The sequence below is a fragment of the Phasianus colchicus genome, chromosome 1 (assembly GCF_987193195.1).
Source record: "Phasianus colchicus chromosome 1, bPhaCol1.hap1.1, whole genome shotgun sequence".
Classification (NCBI taxonomy): domain Eukaryota; kingdom Metazoa; phylum Chordata; class Aves; order Galliformes; family Phasianidae; genus Phasianus; species Phasianus colchicus.
This window is the reverse complement of record NC_143436.1, coordinates 140,159,074-140,176,555: the sequence shown is the minus strand read 5'-3', so window position 1 is coordinate 140,176,555 and position 17,482 is coordinate 140,159,074. Positions and strand designations below refer to the sequence as shown.

Below are 17,482 nucleotides of genomic sequence, written 5' to 3'. Positions count from 1 at the left end.
AAAGAAGGCATTGAGGACCTCAGCCTTCTCCTTGTCCTCAGTGGCCACATTCCCTGCTGCATCAAGTATAGGATGAAAATTATCCTTGGTTATTCTTTAACCGTTGACATATTTATAAAAGGATTTTTTATTGTCTTTTACTGCAGTGGCCAATCTGAGTTTGGCTTTTTGCTTTCCTAACGTCCTCCCTGCATACCTTAGCTACTTCCTTGTAATCTTCCCAACTAGCCTGTCTCTTCTTCCAGAGGACGTAGACTTCTTTTTCTCCTGGAGTCTCAACAGTAGTTCCCAGCTCATCCACATTGGTTGTCCTCCCCTACGTCTCGCCTTACGGCACTCAGTGACAGCCTGTACTTGTGCCCTTAAAAATTCCATCTTGAGGAGCGTCCAGGCTTCCTGGACCCCTTTACCCTTAAGAAGAGACTCCCAAGGGACCCGTGCTATAAGCACCCTGAACAGATCAAAGTCCACCCTCCGGAAGTTCAAGAAAGTAGTTATGCTGGTCACTTCCAAGAAGTGAGAATTCTACAATTCCATGGTCACTCTGCCCAAGACGGTCCCCAACCTTCACATCTCCCACCAGTCCTTCTTTGTTAGCAAAGGTCTAGCAGGGCACCACCCCTGGTAGGCTCTCCTACTAGTTGCATAAGGAAGCTATCTTCCGCACAGTCTGGAAACCTCCTGGAATGCTTCCTCTGTGCTGTATTATATTTCCAACATATATCAGGGAAGTTGAAGTCTCCCATGAGAACAAGTGCTGGCGATCACGTGATTTCCACAAGCTGCCCATAGAATGCTTTGTCTAACTCTTCATCCTGACTAGGCAGTCTATAACAGACCCCAACCAAGATGTCGCCCCTACAGGCCTTCCCCCTGATCCTTACCCATAAACACTCAACTCTGTCATTCCCAACCCCAAGCTCTTCAACATCAAAACAGTCTGTGATATAAGGGGCCACACCACCAACCTTTTTTCCTCGTCTATCCCTTCAGAAGAGCTTGTAGCCATCTATCACAGCACGCCAGTCATGGGACTGGTCCCACCATGTTTCAGTAATAGCAACAATTAGCCTGACTCACAATTACTTCCAACTCTTCCTGCTTGTTGCTCATGCTCAAGCATTGTTCCCCTAGGCTCATCTCTTGTGAGGCCTGTTTTGTCCCTTTCCCCCTTTGTAGCTAGTTTAAAGCTTTTTCGATAAGCCCAGCTAGCTCCTGCGCTAGGATTCGTCATCCCCTTTGAGTTAGGTGTGTTCCATGGACAGACAACAGGCTAGGGGCCGAGTAAACTGCCCCATGATCAAAGAACCCAAAGTTTCTGGCTCGACACCAGCCTCTGAGCCAATTATTCATTGCTCATGCTTTCCGGTCCTGCTCGGTGTCCCTTATTGCCCCCCCAAAAAGGTATAGAGCAGAAGATTACTTGAGCTCCCGCTCCTTGAACTAAACGCCCTAAACGCCTGAAATCGTTTTTCATAGTTCGTAGATTTGTCTGAGCAATTTCATCACTGCCCACCTGAACTACGAGCAATGGAAAGTAGCCAGATGACCTAACCAGCTTAGGGAGTTTCCCAGTTATGTCCCTGACCTGAGCCCCAGGAAGGCAGCACACTTCCTGACGGTCCAGGTCAGGTCTGCATGTGGGGCCCTCCATTCCTCCAAGAAGGGAGTCACCCACTACGACCACCCTTCTTTCTTTCCTGTCAGAGGCAGTCTCAAGGCGTGGGGGTGACTGCCTCGCCCTAGGCTCTCTCCTAGGCAGATCCTCCGTCACCTCTCCACTCACCTCCCCTTCAACTTCCAGCAACTGGAACCTGTTGCTTAGAGGGAGCTGGGGAAGTGGGGTAGGCAGGCAGGGGTGTCTCCTGTGACACTGAGTAGGGACTTTCTTCCAACCTTCCTCATCAGTCAGGTCTGTCCGACTGTGACAGGGCAGGGTGTCCACCACCTTTCTGGGGGTATTTTCCCTGAACCCTTCCCTCTGGTAAGCCAGCAAGTCACTCCACCAGTTGATCTCTCGCTCACACTCTCTGATGGTCCTAAGTTCTGTACCTCTTCCTTGAGCTTCACCACCAGGCTGAGCAGCTCATCCACCTGCTCACACCTCACACAGGTGGAATCCCTGCCATTCTCCCTGGGCAGCAGCAGGCTCAGGCACTCCCTGCAGCCAGAGACCTGAACAGCGACGTTTCTGGGCAGGCCCTCCATCTGAGTTGCCACAGTCTTCTTGGAATAAGCCCACTGTCTGGTGGAGACCATGTTTCAGCCTGTGGTCTCAGGGACTGCCATGGAAAGCTGGTCTCCTAAGCAAGGAGGGAACAAAGCTTACAGTTCTCACCACTTGACCCACCTCCCACACGCACAGATGTAGCACTGTATGGGAAGTGTGGGCTGTGCTTACTTACTGGACCTCCCCTTTCTCAGTGAGTAGAAACAATGGTTACTCACCTTGTGTGTTTCAGGAGTGGAAGCCCTCCCTGAAGCTACTTAAAGCTTATTATCAGGTGTGAAGGTTAAGGGCAGGTGTTTAAACGGTGCTGCTAATGTGCCAGCTCCAACCCTGGTGACTCAGGACCCCCTCACAAGCTGCCAGCTCCCTAGCAGAAGCGCACCACTGTTGCTACCTCAAAAAAGCCTTAGGCCTTAAAAAGAGCTTTTTTTTCTTGGCTTTTTTACTCCAGATCCCTTGTCAGCACGGACTTACCTGCTCAGTCTCCGCAGCAAAAAAAGCATCGCGATAGACAGGGCATAACTGCTGGATGCTTTTTGCCAGCAGCAACTGGGATAGCTCTTTGCATTTGTGCTTGTGTGTAGTGTAGAGCAACCCCGGCAATGCCTGCAGTTGTGCAGGGGACTCAGCCAACCCACAGCCAGCCCAAATGGGGAACTGTGCAGGTGATGTAAAACTGTTGTGTCCGCTCCTGCTTTTAGTCATGCCAACAATGCTGAATTTGTGTCTCCATGTGAGTGATTTTTCTCAGTTTCCTCCTGGCAGTGCAAGAATCCGGATTTTGCTGACTCTTTCCCTCCTTCCTCCCCTCCTCTCTTTCCCTTCTACTGTCAGCCCCAAAACTTCTGGGAGAGCCAAGATATTTACAGAGCTCCTACACAGATTCTTCACATGTCTTTGCAGTTATGTTTCTGTAATTAATTACTTGTTACTTGCTCCAGAATTATATAGCTATAGCACAGATAGATTCTAGCACTGAAGAATGCACAGTGGGAATTCTGTAATGCTAAGCATCCTTAGTGCATTTAAGGACTCCTGTGCTGTGAGCATATAGCACTAATTCTGTTTGAATGATATCCACTTCACAGTTCCAGTAGAATACTGAAAATGGTAAGTGCAGCTGAGGACAAACAGCTGATGCTTATTGTACATGTTGATTTTAATCCTGCAAGATATTCGGGGCTGGTGCTCCCTCTGGTGGATGAAAGTACTATTTTAGAAAAGGATTGACTTCCTCACCACTGTTTCACCACTAAATCAACTCTGAGCCAATTATAGTTCTGTAAAACAAATTTAAAAGAGTGTGGAGAAAAACACAGCCAAGAGTGCTACTTGGATCCCACAATAGTGTTTCCCACTGTGTAGTGTAATTATGGTTCTGACACCTCAAAGCCAATTCTTTCGAGTGCTCACGGTTATATCAGCTGAAGGAGCAAATACAGAGCTGGTATTCACCTCTCATGTGGTTTGGGTTAGTCTGTCTAGAATCTGTGTAGATCACTGTAAGGCTGTTGTGCATTTCTGTTGATTTTACAAGGTCACACTGGAGCACAGAGGTGTGATGAGAGCTTCAGGCTTCATCTGGTGTTTTTTTTTTTAATTTTGTTTTTGTTAACAATTGCATCTAGAATTCATCTCTATCAAAAGCAACATTTGAGAGTATTTCTAAAATAAAAGAAAAAAAAAAAAAAAAGGAAGAATGCTGAAATGTCAGGCCCTTTTTCTCTTTTTTTGGAAAACCGCATCCTCAGCCTCATTTGAAAATGTTACCTTTCTTTGCTTTCTGTGCCCTTGGTAGTGTTTCAGTTTGATGAATATGAGCTTTGGAAAATGGAATGTGTATGTTTGTGAGAGAGGAAGCTTGAACTTTGAACGGATGTTGGGTTCAGCATTGACACTGGCCTGGAAATGGCTGACCTGCACGTTCAAGCATTTGTTGGCCCTGAGCTCAGTTCCTCCTGCAACAGAGGCACAACTGAGGAGCTCTGGTAGATGAACTCCATCCAGCCCCATCATGCCAGTGTGAGAAGCTGCTGCTGTAGCCTCTCTGCCCTGTATGGCTGCATCTTTCCATCAGCTCAAGCAGTTGCCTGGCTGCCTGGTGGGTTTCTCAGCTCACTGAGGCCAGAGAAAGCTCACCCACCAAAGGAAAGTGAGGGGATTTAGTGAGTTGATGCGGTGCAGAGATGCTGGGGAGAACCATCAAAGCTGCTGTAAGAAAGGGTGATAGTGCATCATCCGTTTCAGTGGAGTGGAGGAACCACATTAGCTGGTTAGGCTGGCTCAGGTGTCTTTTGGCATATCATCCTAAAAATGAGTTTTACACATTTTCAGCAGAAGGGCAGGCACATGACTGTCCCTCCATCTCTACCATGGGATGATCTCTGACAGAGGCAAACCAAACAGGAGGAGCTGTCTGTGTGATAATCAATTAAGTGATTCCAGAAGGCTCTGTACATTGTTGTTCACCACATGCCTGAGTCTCTGGAGAGCTGGAGAATGCAACATATGTACTGGCCCAGCCTTTGCATGGAGCCCGCAGTTCTGCAGGCATTTGATTTATATCCATGTTATCAGTCTCTCAAGACTAACATCTCCCTGTCCAGCACTCCCTAGACAAAATAGTAGGGGAAATAATTTATAATGTGCTGGTTGTTTTGTCCCCCTCATAATTTGATTTATTACAGTTAACTTTTCTAAAACTACTTGCTTCATGTGACTCTTGCACTGCCATCTGCAGTTGTTCCATGTGTGAAACAGTATTTCATGGCTAATTTGGAAGGATAGATGCCAGCAAAAAAGTTGGCCGCTGTGGCTATGCTTTTAACAGGTTCATCTCATTTTAGAAGTCCATTCTCAAACTATCTAATGTGAAGGCATTTGGATGCATTTCACAAAAGTGGGACTACAACAGGCATCTTGCTAATCAAATAGGTGAAACAGTGAGCAAACACTTGCTGTCCTTCTGTGTCTCCACATTTTCAACAGCAGCTGAGTGGCAGGATATTCATCTTTGTGAGCTGAATAATGAATTCTTTGTGTTTTCTGGCAGCTTGCGTTGAATCAGTGGAGGTACAGAAGATTTGGTTACATCTGTTTTAATTTCTTAGTCTCATGAATTGATTTGTAAGAAGCAGAAGCTCTTTCAGTGTTACTTGCCAAGGTTTCGCAGCTGTGAATATTGGACCATGAACAATATGTAGCCCTTGCAGTCAGAGTCTCATGCTCTTCACGCACTGAAGCTAGAAATCTCAGTGCTGAGAAAAAAATAAGTGGGGTAGCAGCAGAGGTCTAGTGCTTGCCAATTAATGTAGTGTGGATGCTTAATGAGTTACAGCATAAACATAGTGCAAATGTTATTGGGCTTTTTGTCTGAAACATTAAATAAACAAAGCAGCTGGGCAGGCAAGAAAGAAAGGGATGCTACTCAAGTATTTCCTTGCAATTCAAGGCATCCTCAGGACATGCTCATGTCTCTGCTGCAGAATGTAGTAGGTGATATCTTCATCTAAGCTTGCAGTTGTAAATAAGACACTTGGGGTAGGAAAGATGCAGTAGAAATGCTGCTACCCAGGAATCTCTGTGAGTTAATTTCAGTTAATGTAGGGCATGTGGAGCTCAGTATTGACATGACATTACTGCTTCTGATGGTGGAGTTTCTGTATTCTTTTGTTCAATGTAGACATCATGAGCCTGATAGAGTTTTACTGTAATTTAGTGCATTTTCACCGATGCCAAAGATGCCAGAAAGCACATCTTATGGTGTAAGTTGGTAATACCTGAATCACTGAAGTATTGAAGTTAGATCTTTGTTCCTAGTGAATGCTGGAAGAGATGCTTATTTCTTTACAAGTTCTGCCACACTAGTTCCCTAAAACTGTTATGCGAAGAGGCAATCTGACACATGGACTAAAGAAAGGACCTAGAAAATAGGGTACATCCCTAGGTCTTGCTGGAATAGGTTTTCCTAATTTTTGTGAGTTTCATGGATGGCATGGAGGATGAATGCCCCATTATCTGTCTGTACAAATTTAGTCTACTTACCCAACACTTTGCTGTGATATTAGATGGGAAAGCAAAGAAGAGAGTGGATTGTAAGCAGTGTGTAAGTCCGTGTCCCCTGTTAGAATAAATAGCTGAGGTGGCAGCTCATATGCAGAGAGATCCTGTTGCTTGCATACCCTCAGAGCTGATTCAACCAGTTTTATGTTTCCTTACTCCCTTCTGACAAATCACAGGCAAAAATATGAGCTCAGTTTTGTGTGAGAAACTGTGAGTCTGCAGTACTTGAGATGGGACAGCTCTCCACACTCTCAGGAGTTTTTCTCTGAAGGCCTCTGTCCTGGATGTCCAGAAGGACGAATAGCCACATACTTTTCCTTCTTTTATCCTATTTAATGCCGATAAAAGCAATGTTCCTGTGGAAACCTGGGCATATTTTAGCTCAAAGTGACTCTGAGCAGCTCCTGCCACTATGCTTTACCTATCAGGGAGAGCAACCTGAGAGGCTAGAGATGGCCTTGCAGCACTGATGGTGGTTGTCTTGGAAGCCCAAGTTGTTATTTTTTGTTAAGCTTTGAGTTAACTTCTTTGGCAAGATGAAGTGGTCGTTACTTTAGTGAGTGATTTACAGGCACAGTAAAGGCCTTTTACAGTGCCAGAACAGTCTTCGGGGAGCCTTCAAATAAATGAATATCAGATCTGTAAACCCCAGTTTTATTTTTCTGTAAGAATGGCAGAATGAATACTTTACTGTGTTTCAGAGTCCAGTGGTTGAAAGCGTGTTGAAATCCTCAGGATGACAGGACTCCTGAATGCAGGAAGCATTATTAGCTGTGTTACATATGATTCATACTTCTATGTAGGTGTCATAATAATCTTGTTTTCTTCTCATTTGCAGATATTGTACTTTCCTTCAGTAATGGAAAACTTTGCTTTATGTACTTGAGAGTCTTCTGTCTTCTTAATAGATCTCCCAACGGGTCACAAAAGCAAGTGGCTACAGTTTAGTGTAAAATCCTGTTCTGAAGTGATTACTTCAGAATTCGGACTTTGCACTGACCTGGATGTATGTTTCGTCTGTTCCACTATTTGCTTTGTTTTGCAGTGTTTCGTGATTACACCCCATACCTTGGATTTTATAACTAGAAAATATTATTATCAAAGCCTGATAATAAATGCTGAGGGGTAAACTAAAATACTGTTTCAGTGCTTTAAGAAAAAACTGTTTATTTCCCTCAGAAGGTAACTTTTAATTGAAAAAAAATATGTTTTTTTCCTGTAAGGAAAGAGAGGAGATTCAATATGAGAATTTTTCCTGGAAGGAGATTTTAATAAATGAGTGTTATTTTGAATTTAGAAATGCCATTCCCCCCGTTTGCATGGCCAGGGACTGCCACGACAGCCAGTCCAGTAAACATACCGCAAAGAGGTGAGTGGACACCTTGCACCTCAGACTTCTGCTCATTGCAGACTTCTCCTCATTGCATTCTACAACTTCCTGAAGGGAGGTTGTGATGAGGAGGAGTTTGGCCTCTTCTCCCAGGCAACAAACAGGACCTGAGGTGGTAGAGTTGCCGTCCCTGACAGTGTTCAAGAGGCATCTGGATGAGGAGCTACGAGATCTAGTTTAGTTGCTTGTGGTAGCAAGGGTAATGGGAGGACACTTGGACTAGATGATCTTGAAGGTCCTTTCCGACCTTGTGATTCTATGATTCTATGATTCTATGCTCCATACAGAAGCATTACAAACAAGTTATGGTGTTATTAGACCAAAACACTTCTCACAGTCAGCTCTGTGTTGGACCCTTTTTTTTTTTTTTTTTTTTTCCCATGGCAGCAGTCCTGTTTTCTGAGCACTGATTTGGGGGGAGCTGTTAAGGATAGGGCTGAAAGGGATGCAGTGAGGCATTTTCAGACATACTCCTACACTAACCCCTTCCATTTTTTCTTCTTCCATTTTTAATTCTTCTCAGCAATGTGCAGGAGTGGCTGCATAATTTTTGATAGGACTGGTTGTTACTCTGACACTCAGCTCACACTACATGCCACGTAGCAGGGGCTGTAAGTACTGGGTGTGTTTCTGGGTCCCTTTCTTTGAGACTTGAGATACAGTGGAAGTTACAGCCCAAACCTGCAGAAACTCAGGCCAGTAGGAGCAACTTCAGCAAAAGTACTGAGTACAGCTAGTGCCAGTAGATTTCTTTTATTTCCCCTAAAGTCATTTCTTTGTGCTAAGTTGTTATTTTGCCTTCATTTCCCCTCTATTTTCTCATGCTCTTATAATCTCCATCACAGTTTACTTCATTCTTTCCTGCCTGGCCCTGTTCTTCTTACCCATCAGTCATCTCTGGACTCCTTGATTCCTTCATGTCAACAAAATCCTACCCAAGGGACACCACTGTCAACCCAGTCACTCCACAACTTCCAACCCCTGCCATCTTCAGGAACCATCTCCAGGAATCATGAACTAGCACCATGTCTTTGAGTCATTGCACTGCTTCCTCTGCCTGTTTATTACAATGTTTTCTTTGCAAGATACCCATTTTACCATCTCTTCAAGACACGGATGTTGTTCTTCTCTCGTGTGCTCAGTCCTCGGCTGACCCCATACCAACTACCAGAACGTTGCTGATATTCTTTATCCTGAGCAAATAGGGAAATTCATGATCCTAAGATCCCACTAGCAAATCATTTGTTAATTACAAATAGCAGTTAGCTTTAGATTTGCTTAATTTGCTGTTTGCAGGCTTTGACATGTGGATGTGTTTTTTTTCCTCCTCTTTCCGTCTTTATTTGGACAGTGTTCCTCTTGGTTTCATTGGTGAAAAGTGAAAGTGCAATGGTAGCAGAGTTGATCTAGAGTGTAGATGGATTTCATTTTCTGCCTCTAAGTTTATCTGTTTTAAATACATTTGGGTTAATAAGGAGAGCACAGAAAACATGTATGTCCCATATAGCTATAAAGAAGCTAGAGGATGGCAGATACAATCTCTGAGTTCAGCATCTTCAGATTTCCTATATAATGAAACACTGGCTCTGAATCACCTGAAACGGAAGACTGAGAAGCCAGTGATATTTGCAGTTTTCAGGAATATAACTGCTGGTTTGGGGTGTTAGATTTACTACCAGGATATAGTAGTATCTGTATAGGGTAAGATAGATCTTATTAGAAGGAAAGAGGCCTTCCTGGTCCCAGGGGTATAAATATACTATGAACAGTTCTGTCCAGGCAGACAGAAATGAATTTTCTGCTCAAATTCAAAGAATGTTTTCTATCATTTCTATCATGCTACACTTACCCTTTGCCAGCCTGTTATCAAACAGAAATATTTCTTTGTTTATAATAACCCTTCATTGAAAGACCAGCACAAACTGTTGTCTGTCACATCTAACTTCTTACTCCCTGCAGGTTTTTTTGAGCACAGAAACAAGGGATACGTGGGTTGCTAGAAAAAGCAATTTAAGTTGTGTTGTTGCTAATGGGTTTTCTTCTTCCCACAGGGAGAAAGAGGCTTTCCGGGAATACAGGGTGTGATTGGGTTTCCTGGAATGCAAGGTCCTGAAGGTCCCCTTGGGCCACCAGGGCTTAAGGTAAGAATTAAACTTTAATATTTAAAACGCTCAGATTTCCCTAAATTGTTGTCCCTTGGAAAGACAGAGATCTCTCTTATCCTTTACAGGGTGATACTGGAGAACCAGGACTGCCAGGAACAAAAGGAACAAGAGTGAGTTCTAACTTACATTTTTGCATTTCTAAAGACTGTAGGCTTATGTATCTTTCAGACTACATGTTTGCTTTCAAGTGGGCACATTGAGTCAGTCAATGGCATCCCCTTGTGCTGCACAGTAATTTCAAGACTCTTGCTCTTGCCTTTGAAGTTCATTGTGCAGTCAGTGCTATTCTTCCATTTGTATTTTCACCTGTTGCTTGTCACTTTATCAACAGCTCTAGTTTTGGTATTCCTTTGATACCTTTCTGACTTACTGAGAGCCTCTATTCTAACTTGAATATGAACCATCTTACCTCCTTGAATCACTCAATTGGATAAGCTGATACACTTGAAAGCACAGATACGTTTAAAATGTGCACGGGATGCAGAGACAAATTAAAGCTGGTGCAAAGATCCTCTGTCTTTTTCAATACTAAGGGAGGCCTAAACATGCCTACAACTTTCCTATTGTAATTTCTGTTTAATGTGGTACTCTTATAACATGTAATTAGCACATTATACTAACCAAGGCCATGTCTTTTGGGGTTTTGTCAGATATTAAGCTCATTCTGAGCTTTTCCTCATCTTACAATGTGCCAGTGAAGGAGAATTTGAGTGACTTGAGGAGCATTGATACATTTTGGGATATGCCATCTTGCCCATAGATATTCAAAATACTGTCACAATTCAGTTCTCTATTTGACTGCAGTGGCTGCAGCACTTGGAATTTATAAAATCAGTTGCAGTGTCTAAGCTGTTAAAGGGAGATGTTCTGCTAGATCAAGAAATCCTTATTTAAATCCATGATGTTCATGATATCTGGCATATTAATGTAAATTAGATCCCCTGGCAAATAGTAGACTGTACTTTAGCAATGAAAAAGGTTAGGGAGATGCAAATATGCTTTTTCATCTTCTGGAATCTCATACATCTTTTCTGCTTTGCAATATATGTGGTAAGTAGTATTGCATGTAAAAATAAACTGGTATGATGAAAATGATGTGCCTCTTGCACTCTTGATCTGTTACACTAGAAGGCTCTTCAAGGAGAAAAACCCACTTGGTTTTCTTTTTTTTTTTAATGATAAAAATGAAATTGACACTCTGACATGGCTGATGAAAGATGGAGAAACATCTTTACAATGTGCTAGCATTCTCTTCTGCTATGAAGAGGTGCCTACAGTAAATTTCATGCTGCAAAGCATGGATGTGAGAAGACAGAATCTGCATTACTTTTTACAGGTGCATAAGACTCTAATCCAGTTCCTAAACAATAAAATATATATTGCTGCTTAAAAAGTTACAGAAATATAAAAATTTGTTTTCTGTTATCAATTACTAGAGCATCATGATTGAGAGGTTTGAAGATTAGGAATAGTCTGTCAAGAGAGTTTAAAAAAAGTTTTTCTCATTTTTTGGCTGTCACCATAGGCAAGGAGGCTGAGGTTGCAGCTTGTCATTTGTGTTTCATGGTTTTGTCATTTCAGATTTCCAAGTTCAATATGTTTTTTGTCAATTGCAGGGCCCACCAGGACCATCAGGATTTCCAGGAAACCCAGGCATCCCTGTACGTGTGAAGTATATATATTTTTAAAAGAACATCAGAAGTGGACATCTGGCCTGGATTAATGCTGTATTGCTAATTTCTGTACTTCCTTTTCATGCAGGGCATTCCTGGACAAGATGGTCCTCCTGGTCCACCTGGGATTCCAGGATGCAATGGCACAAAGGTGACACTTCCATATGTTTATAACAGTATCTCTGTTGAAATAAAAGCATCCTTCAAGCATATGTTCTCTAAACAAAACCAATTTCTCTATTCCCCATAGGGTGAAAGAGGTCCAGTAGGTCCCCCAGGTTTACCGGGACTGACTGGGAGCATAGTAAGTAGATTCTTTGTGCTTCATTCACTTGTTTCAACTCTGATTCTTGAAATGTAGATAGTATTTATGGAGCTGTATAGATTATGAAATGTAAAATACACAATACTGAAGAATAAGATCCTGGGCAACCTGATCTTGCTGTGGATGTCCCTGTTCATTGCAGGGGAGTTGGACTAGATCGTCTCCTGAGGTCTCTTCCGACTCTAAGGATTCTGTGGTTCTATGAAGAAAATAACATCAAATATGTATTTTTTTTCACAGGGACCCCCAGGACCTCCTGGAATGAAGGTACATTTGTCCTAAATGTGTTCATATCCTCTTTGTAACAGTCAGAATTAGGATGAAATCTACACCTTGTGAGACTATCAGCCCTTATGTAAGGACTGAAAATTCGTACCAGGATTCTTCACTTTGTACTCGGCTCTTTAGTGCCCCTAACTAAAGGCATCCAGTTCATTACAATTGAATGTATGAGTTGTTCCAAACAGATTTTAAGAATGTAATTATTAGATGGAATACAACAGGAAAAAGTAGTACAAATTGTTAACGATGCATAAGTAGTATAGTGGCCACTAAGTTATGCATAAAGATTTAGATAATTTTTATTGTTCCAAAATTTGTTTTGATTCTGACGTTTCATTTATGTAAACCACTCCATATAGAGAAAATTCTGGGGAAAATGTCCTATGGCCCCCCAAAACATTGAAATTTTGTACAGAAAAGGAGGAAACAATGGGATCTTTTGGTATGTGAAAAAGTGGATAACAATTGGAATAGTTTTCCAGAAGACCAAGAGGATTCTTTTTTTGAAGGAAAAGGATTATATGAATGACTTTTATTTCCAAATTAGCTATAAGGATAAGATCTCAGCCTACTTCCATTAGCAGTTCCATTAGCAGTCAGACGAGGTGTTCTGATTCTTAACTATTACTGTAGTATAGATAGATAGATAGATTTGGTGGGAAAATCTTTCTGCTTACCCACTGAAGTATAGAAAATTAGGGAATAAATGACGATTTGGTACTGGAATCTCCTTAGATGGTTGTAAATGACATTTGACATTTGCGATCCTTTCTTAACTTTTACTAAATAACTCATGTTATTTTTCAGCTGAATTTAAGTGAGGTGACTTTTTTTGAAGTGAACCTTTCAAATTTTGCATAGGTCTAACTTTCTTCTCAACTTAATATTAATGTTTTTGAATGGATTTGAATGGATTTTGAAGTACTGTTCTTTTTGTTTGCTAATTATAGGGAGATCCAGGTGAAGTGATTGGTCTTTTACCTCCTAGTGTGCTAAAAGGTGATAAAGGCTTTCCTGGCCAACCTGGACTACCTGTAAGTCTAAATGATGTTTGAATAGCTGTGAGCTTAAATTAAAATTAAATAAATATCGCAACACTGAAGAATATGTATCACTTTTTAATTTTAACTTTTTATCTTTTATAGGGTCCACCTGGAACTCCAGGGTTTCAGGGACCAATGGGGCCACCAGGGATTCCAGGAGAACCAGTAAGTTTCTCTTCTAATGACTCACTTACAGAGCTCTATTACAGGAAAACCCTGCAAGGTGTTTGTTAGATATGGGTAAGACAACCTGCCTTTCCAGGCTTCATGTTCAGTCTTCTGAACTCTGACAAGATTGAGAAGGTACATGGTTTTCAATAGCAGCTGCTCCTAGAGTTCTCTTCTTGCAGATTTGGAGTTTTCTTTTGTAGGAATGAAGTTGTAATAGTTATTCTTCCTTTTTTCTCTTCTTCCACTTAGTTTATAGAAAATAAACCATAAAATAGCAGCCAGATCTAAATAAAATGTTTGCTGAGATTGTTCTTATGGGCAGACTATTAAGTACAGTGGAAAGCAAGACAGTACCAACTGCCTGTCATTTGGATAATTGCCAAATGTTTAAGACACTTTACTAGAAATATTGTCAGATCTGGTGGAACGTACTATCTTCTTTTCCTGTGATGGCTGCAGGTAACATTAGCAGAGATTATTTATTTCCATTTCATGGAAATCCATTCAGTATTTCTGGATACTGAAGTGAATACCTGCATTAGAATACTTGTCCTGTTGTAAGGGACATACAGTTTAGTAAGCATTTGCACTTGTTGAGGTAAAAAAAAACAAGTTTAATAAAAGATGAGCATTAGTATTTACCACAAGTAGTCAGTGGTGCACAAAACGGGGAAAAAAGTCAGCAATAATGTTATTTTGCAGTACAGCACCACGTATTTCATGTGATTGTCTCTTGTGTACGTGCTAAATAGACCCAGCACACCTAACTGAAAAGAAAGGTCTGATGAAAGACCTTCGACAGTTTCTGTTCATATATATTATGTAGGTTAAGTTAGGAGTTACAGGCAGTAGCAGAAAAATACTTTTTATCTTGACTTAATGGAAAGATCTGCATTTTTGCTGTAATAATAGAATATGGAATTGTTCCACTTAATATACCATATACACATCTGCTAACAATTACTGTCTTGTAGGGTCGCCCTGGGCCGCCAGGACCCCCAGGCGAGAAGGTAAGTTATTTGTATTAAAAAGATTGTCTACTTGTTACCCCAAAAATTGGAAACTAACTATCATAAAAGAATGTGTTTTTTTTACAATTTGAGATCAATTTTTATTGATGGGGGACATCACATAGAGATATTTTTAACTTTTTGTTTGGTTGGTTTGATCTCCTATCCCAGTTGATCAAGTTAAATTTAAGTAGAAATTACAACATTCTGTGATTATTTGGGTTTATTTTAAAATGTCAAAATTTATTAGTAAAATGTTAAGAGAAGACCATACTGACATTAAAATGACCTGTAAAATTTTGTTCTGTATATTTTTTCACACCTTGTTGTGACACCTGAAAGATTAGGATGTGATTTATTTGTTTCACACATGCCTTTAAAAGACATTTAATGTCTTTTATACCTTTCTTTGACTTTAGTTATGTACAAAATACATTGATACGTGTGTATGTATGCACATACTCATGGCTGATAAAAATGTACTTAATATCTGTAATTTTTATTTTCAGGGCTACATGGGCTTGGGCTTTCAAGGTCCCAAAGGTGAAAAGGTATGTATTTTTTGAAGACTGAGGGGGCAACTGCCAGAAATATTCTGGAGACTGTATTTGTTTTAAATAAATAAACTCTTGTAATTAACCTATGGAGAAAATCAGTACAATGGCATTGTGGATTTGGGGCAACTTGAGTAAATCAAATCTGTAACTCATAGCTAAGGGAATAGAATTCATGAGCAGTCATAGAGTTTGGATATGATGATATCAGCACTGCCAACTTATTTATAAAAATGGTCCCATCACACAGCCAGCATGGCACTTCATGCTGTCCAACTCCAAGCCCTTTGCTGCAGTCATACCTTTCTTATTTTTGTCCTGTTTGTAGGTTTTACACAGTGATACTGCTTTCCTGCCTGCTCCATGACTGTTTCAGCATTGATGTTTTGCTGGGTTACCATGTATTAGCTTTGGTAACTGATCCTGAGTATTCTCTTTGCCTTGGCCCATCAAGTGGGAGGTAACACTTATGAAGATTAGTGTTATCTTTCCCAATAGGCTTTAGGCTGAAGTGCTTTATGTTGCACTGCCAGAAGGCAAGAAATGCTTGGCAGTTGGGTAAACTTATTGTGTCTGAGCCCTTCTCTACCAGCTTCTCATGAATGTCATTGGCAGAGGCCTTTTGGAGTATAAGTAAAATATATTACAAAGGTGTTTGATGTTTGGTTGTTTTTTTTTTTTAATCCACTATCTTATTTATGTATTTTGAAACACAGTTTTCTCACTGAATAGGAGGTACCATCAGTGAGATGGTACCTCACTGAAATTAACTTGTTATCATAAAATTGCTTGAAAATTTTTGACAACAGCAATATGTGGAGATTTCTTGGATATGTTAGCTTTATGTGTGAAAAATAAATGGTATTGATATGTGTTATTGCTTGGCAGAAATGCATCCATCCTTTATGGAGGGGTTTCACTATCCTTCTGCATTATATAAGCAGATGAAGTTCTTACCCTGCTGTTGATATATAAATACTAAAACAGAATATGACCTACTTTTGTCTTCCCGAGGTTGGCCTCAGTACTGTTTTTAATGGAATATCCCAAATTTGGTGTTGACAGGGAGAACAAGGGATCCAGGGTCCCCCAGGGCCACCAGGACCAACACCACACATGAAAGAAAAAGGAAGCGAAATCATAAAGGGAGAAAAGGTGAGACCTTAAATGATTGATCTTGTACTCCTTATCACAGTTTAGGCATTAGAACTAGCAAGAAAAATAAAAGAGGAGGAAGAAAATACTGAGTCACCTACATCTTACTTTTCAAAATTGTTTTACTTTATATAATGAATTTTCATGGTCTTTTTAGAATTTTCTCAGAAAAGTATGATGATAAATGTATAAATGATTGCATAAATAAGTAATGCATATAACCAAAGACTGAAGACTTTCTGAAGAAAGAGGATTGATAAGCATAGCCCTGTGAACCTCAAATTTTATAAAAAATTCTATTAAATAGCTTATGCTGGGCTTCTCATATGCTGGGCTTCTCATGTACAGAATCACCTCAATAAAATCTGATGCTAATTAATTTTTCAATTATTGAATAATACCCTTTAAGCAATATATACTAGCATAATAAATTAGCTTAATGGATTCAATTTTTGTGTTTTGTCCAACTTCTTTTTGCACATCCTGCTATTAGGCATAGTTCTTGGAGTGGAGCACAGAATTAATTATGCTGTCTGACGTGAAGAAATAAATGATTAAAACCCTAAATGAATTATGAGTAAAATTCTGCATATTAATCTGCATTTTTTGTCATTTCTTTAGGGTGAGCCAGGTGAAAAGGGGGAGCAGGGAGTCCCAGTAAGTACTGTGCATTTTGGTTTTAATTACAATAAAAATATTGAAGAATCTAATGATGGTTCTGAATTTCTTTATGCTTATTTGATATAAGCAAACTTACTTTTGAAGTTGACAGTGTTATTAGTCTGGTGTATATTTATTTTCCAGGGATTGCCAGGCTCAGGTTACAGAGGAGAAAAGGGTGAACCTGGGAAGCCTGGTCCACGTGTAAGTATGCTCATGTTTATCAGTAACATAATTACAGTCACTGTATTGTTTTCGTAAGCTGATTAAACTTAGAAACAATTAGCGAAACATTAAATTTGCTTTATATCAAACAACTAAGGGCAGATGTACAATTCAAGATAGTGATAACACCCAGTTAAAAATAACATGCTTTCAGATAGCTAAAAACCCCATGACAGTGGCTGCAGTGCTGAAGGCAGAGGCAAGAACTGCATTGATCCCAGATGAAGCAAAATTAGGTCATTCCTGCACAAAAGTAAATGCAAAGTAAGGCAAAACAGTAGGCAGTCAAAATTTTCTTGTGTTATACCCTCTACATTGTTAGCTGTGTTAAGACTCTCTAACAAATGCATTACTGTTATGATTTTTTGTTCTAGTGTATCACTCACTGTATTTAGAAATTGTGTACCCATGGCTGTATGTTTAAGCAGAGTGGAATTTGTCTGTTTTATAGGGAAAGCCTGGAAAAGATGGTGAACCAGGACCAAAAGGAGAACCCGTATGTATTTCACCGAATTTTCAGTACTATTTTGAACATTG

General features: G+C 40.6%; 1 protein-coding gene across 1 annotated transcript in view; it reads left to right on the top strand.

Moving 5' to 3' along the window:
* COL4A1 (collagen type IV alpha 1 chain) overlaps nucleotides 1-17,482 on the top strand; it is a 111,996-nt gene that overhangs the window by 55,245 nt on the left and 39,269 nt on the right. Inside the window, exons 3-16 of the mRNA XM_031613763.2 lie at nucleotides 9,734-9,823; nucleotides 9,913-9,957; nucleotides 11,464-11,508; nucleotides 11,609-11,671; nucleotides 11,771-11,824; nucleotides 12,086-12,112; nucleotides 13,078-13,161; nucleotides 13,273-13,335; nucleotides 14,316-14,351; nucleotides 14,861-14,902; nucleotides 15,971-16,060; nucleotides 16,682-16,717; nucleotides 16,865-16,924; nucleotides 17,397-17,441. Of these exons, the coding sequence (XP_031469623.2) occupies nucleotides 9,734-9,823; nucleotides 9,913-9,957; nucleotides 11,464-11,508; nucleotides 11,609-11,671; nucleotides 11,771-11,824; nucleotides 12,086-12,112; nucleotides 13,078-13,161; nucleotides 13,273-13,335; nucleotides 14,316-14,351; nucleotides 14,861-14,902; nucleotides 15,971-16,060; nucleotides 16,682-16,717; nucleotides 16,865-16,924; nucleotides 17,397-17,441 (780 nt within the window). The remainder of the gene's footprint in view (nucleotides 1-9,733; nucleotides 9,824-9,912; nucleotides 9,958-11,463; nucleotides 11,509-11,608; nucleotides 11,672-11,770; nucleotides 11,825-12,085; nucleotides 12,113-13,077; nucleotides 13,162-13,272; nucleotides 13,336-14,315; nucleotides 14,352-14,860; nucleotides 14,903-15,970; nucleotides 16,061-16,681; nucleotides 16,718-16,864; nucleotides 16,925-17,396; nucleotides 17,442-17,482) is intronic.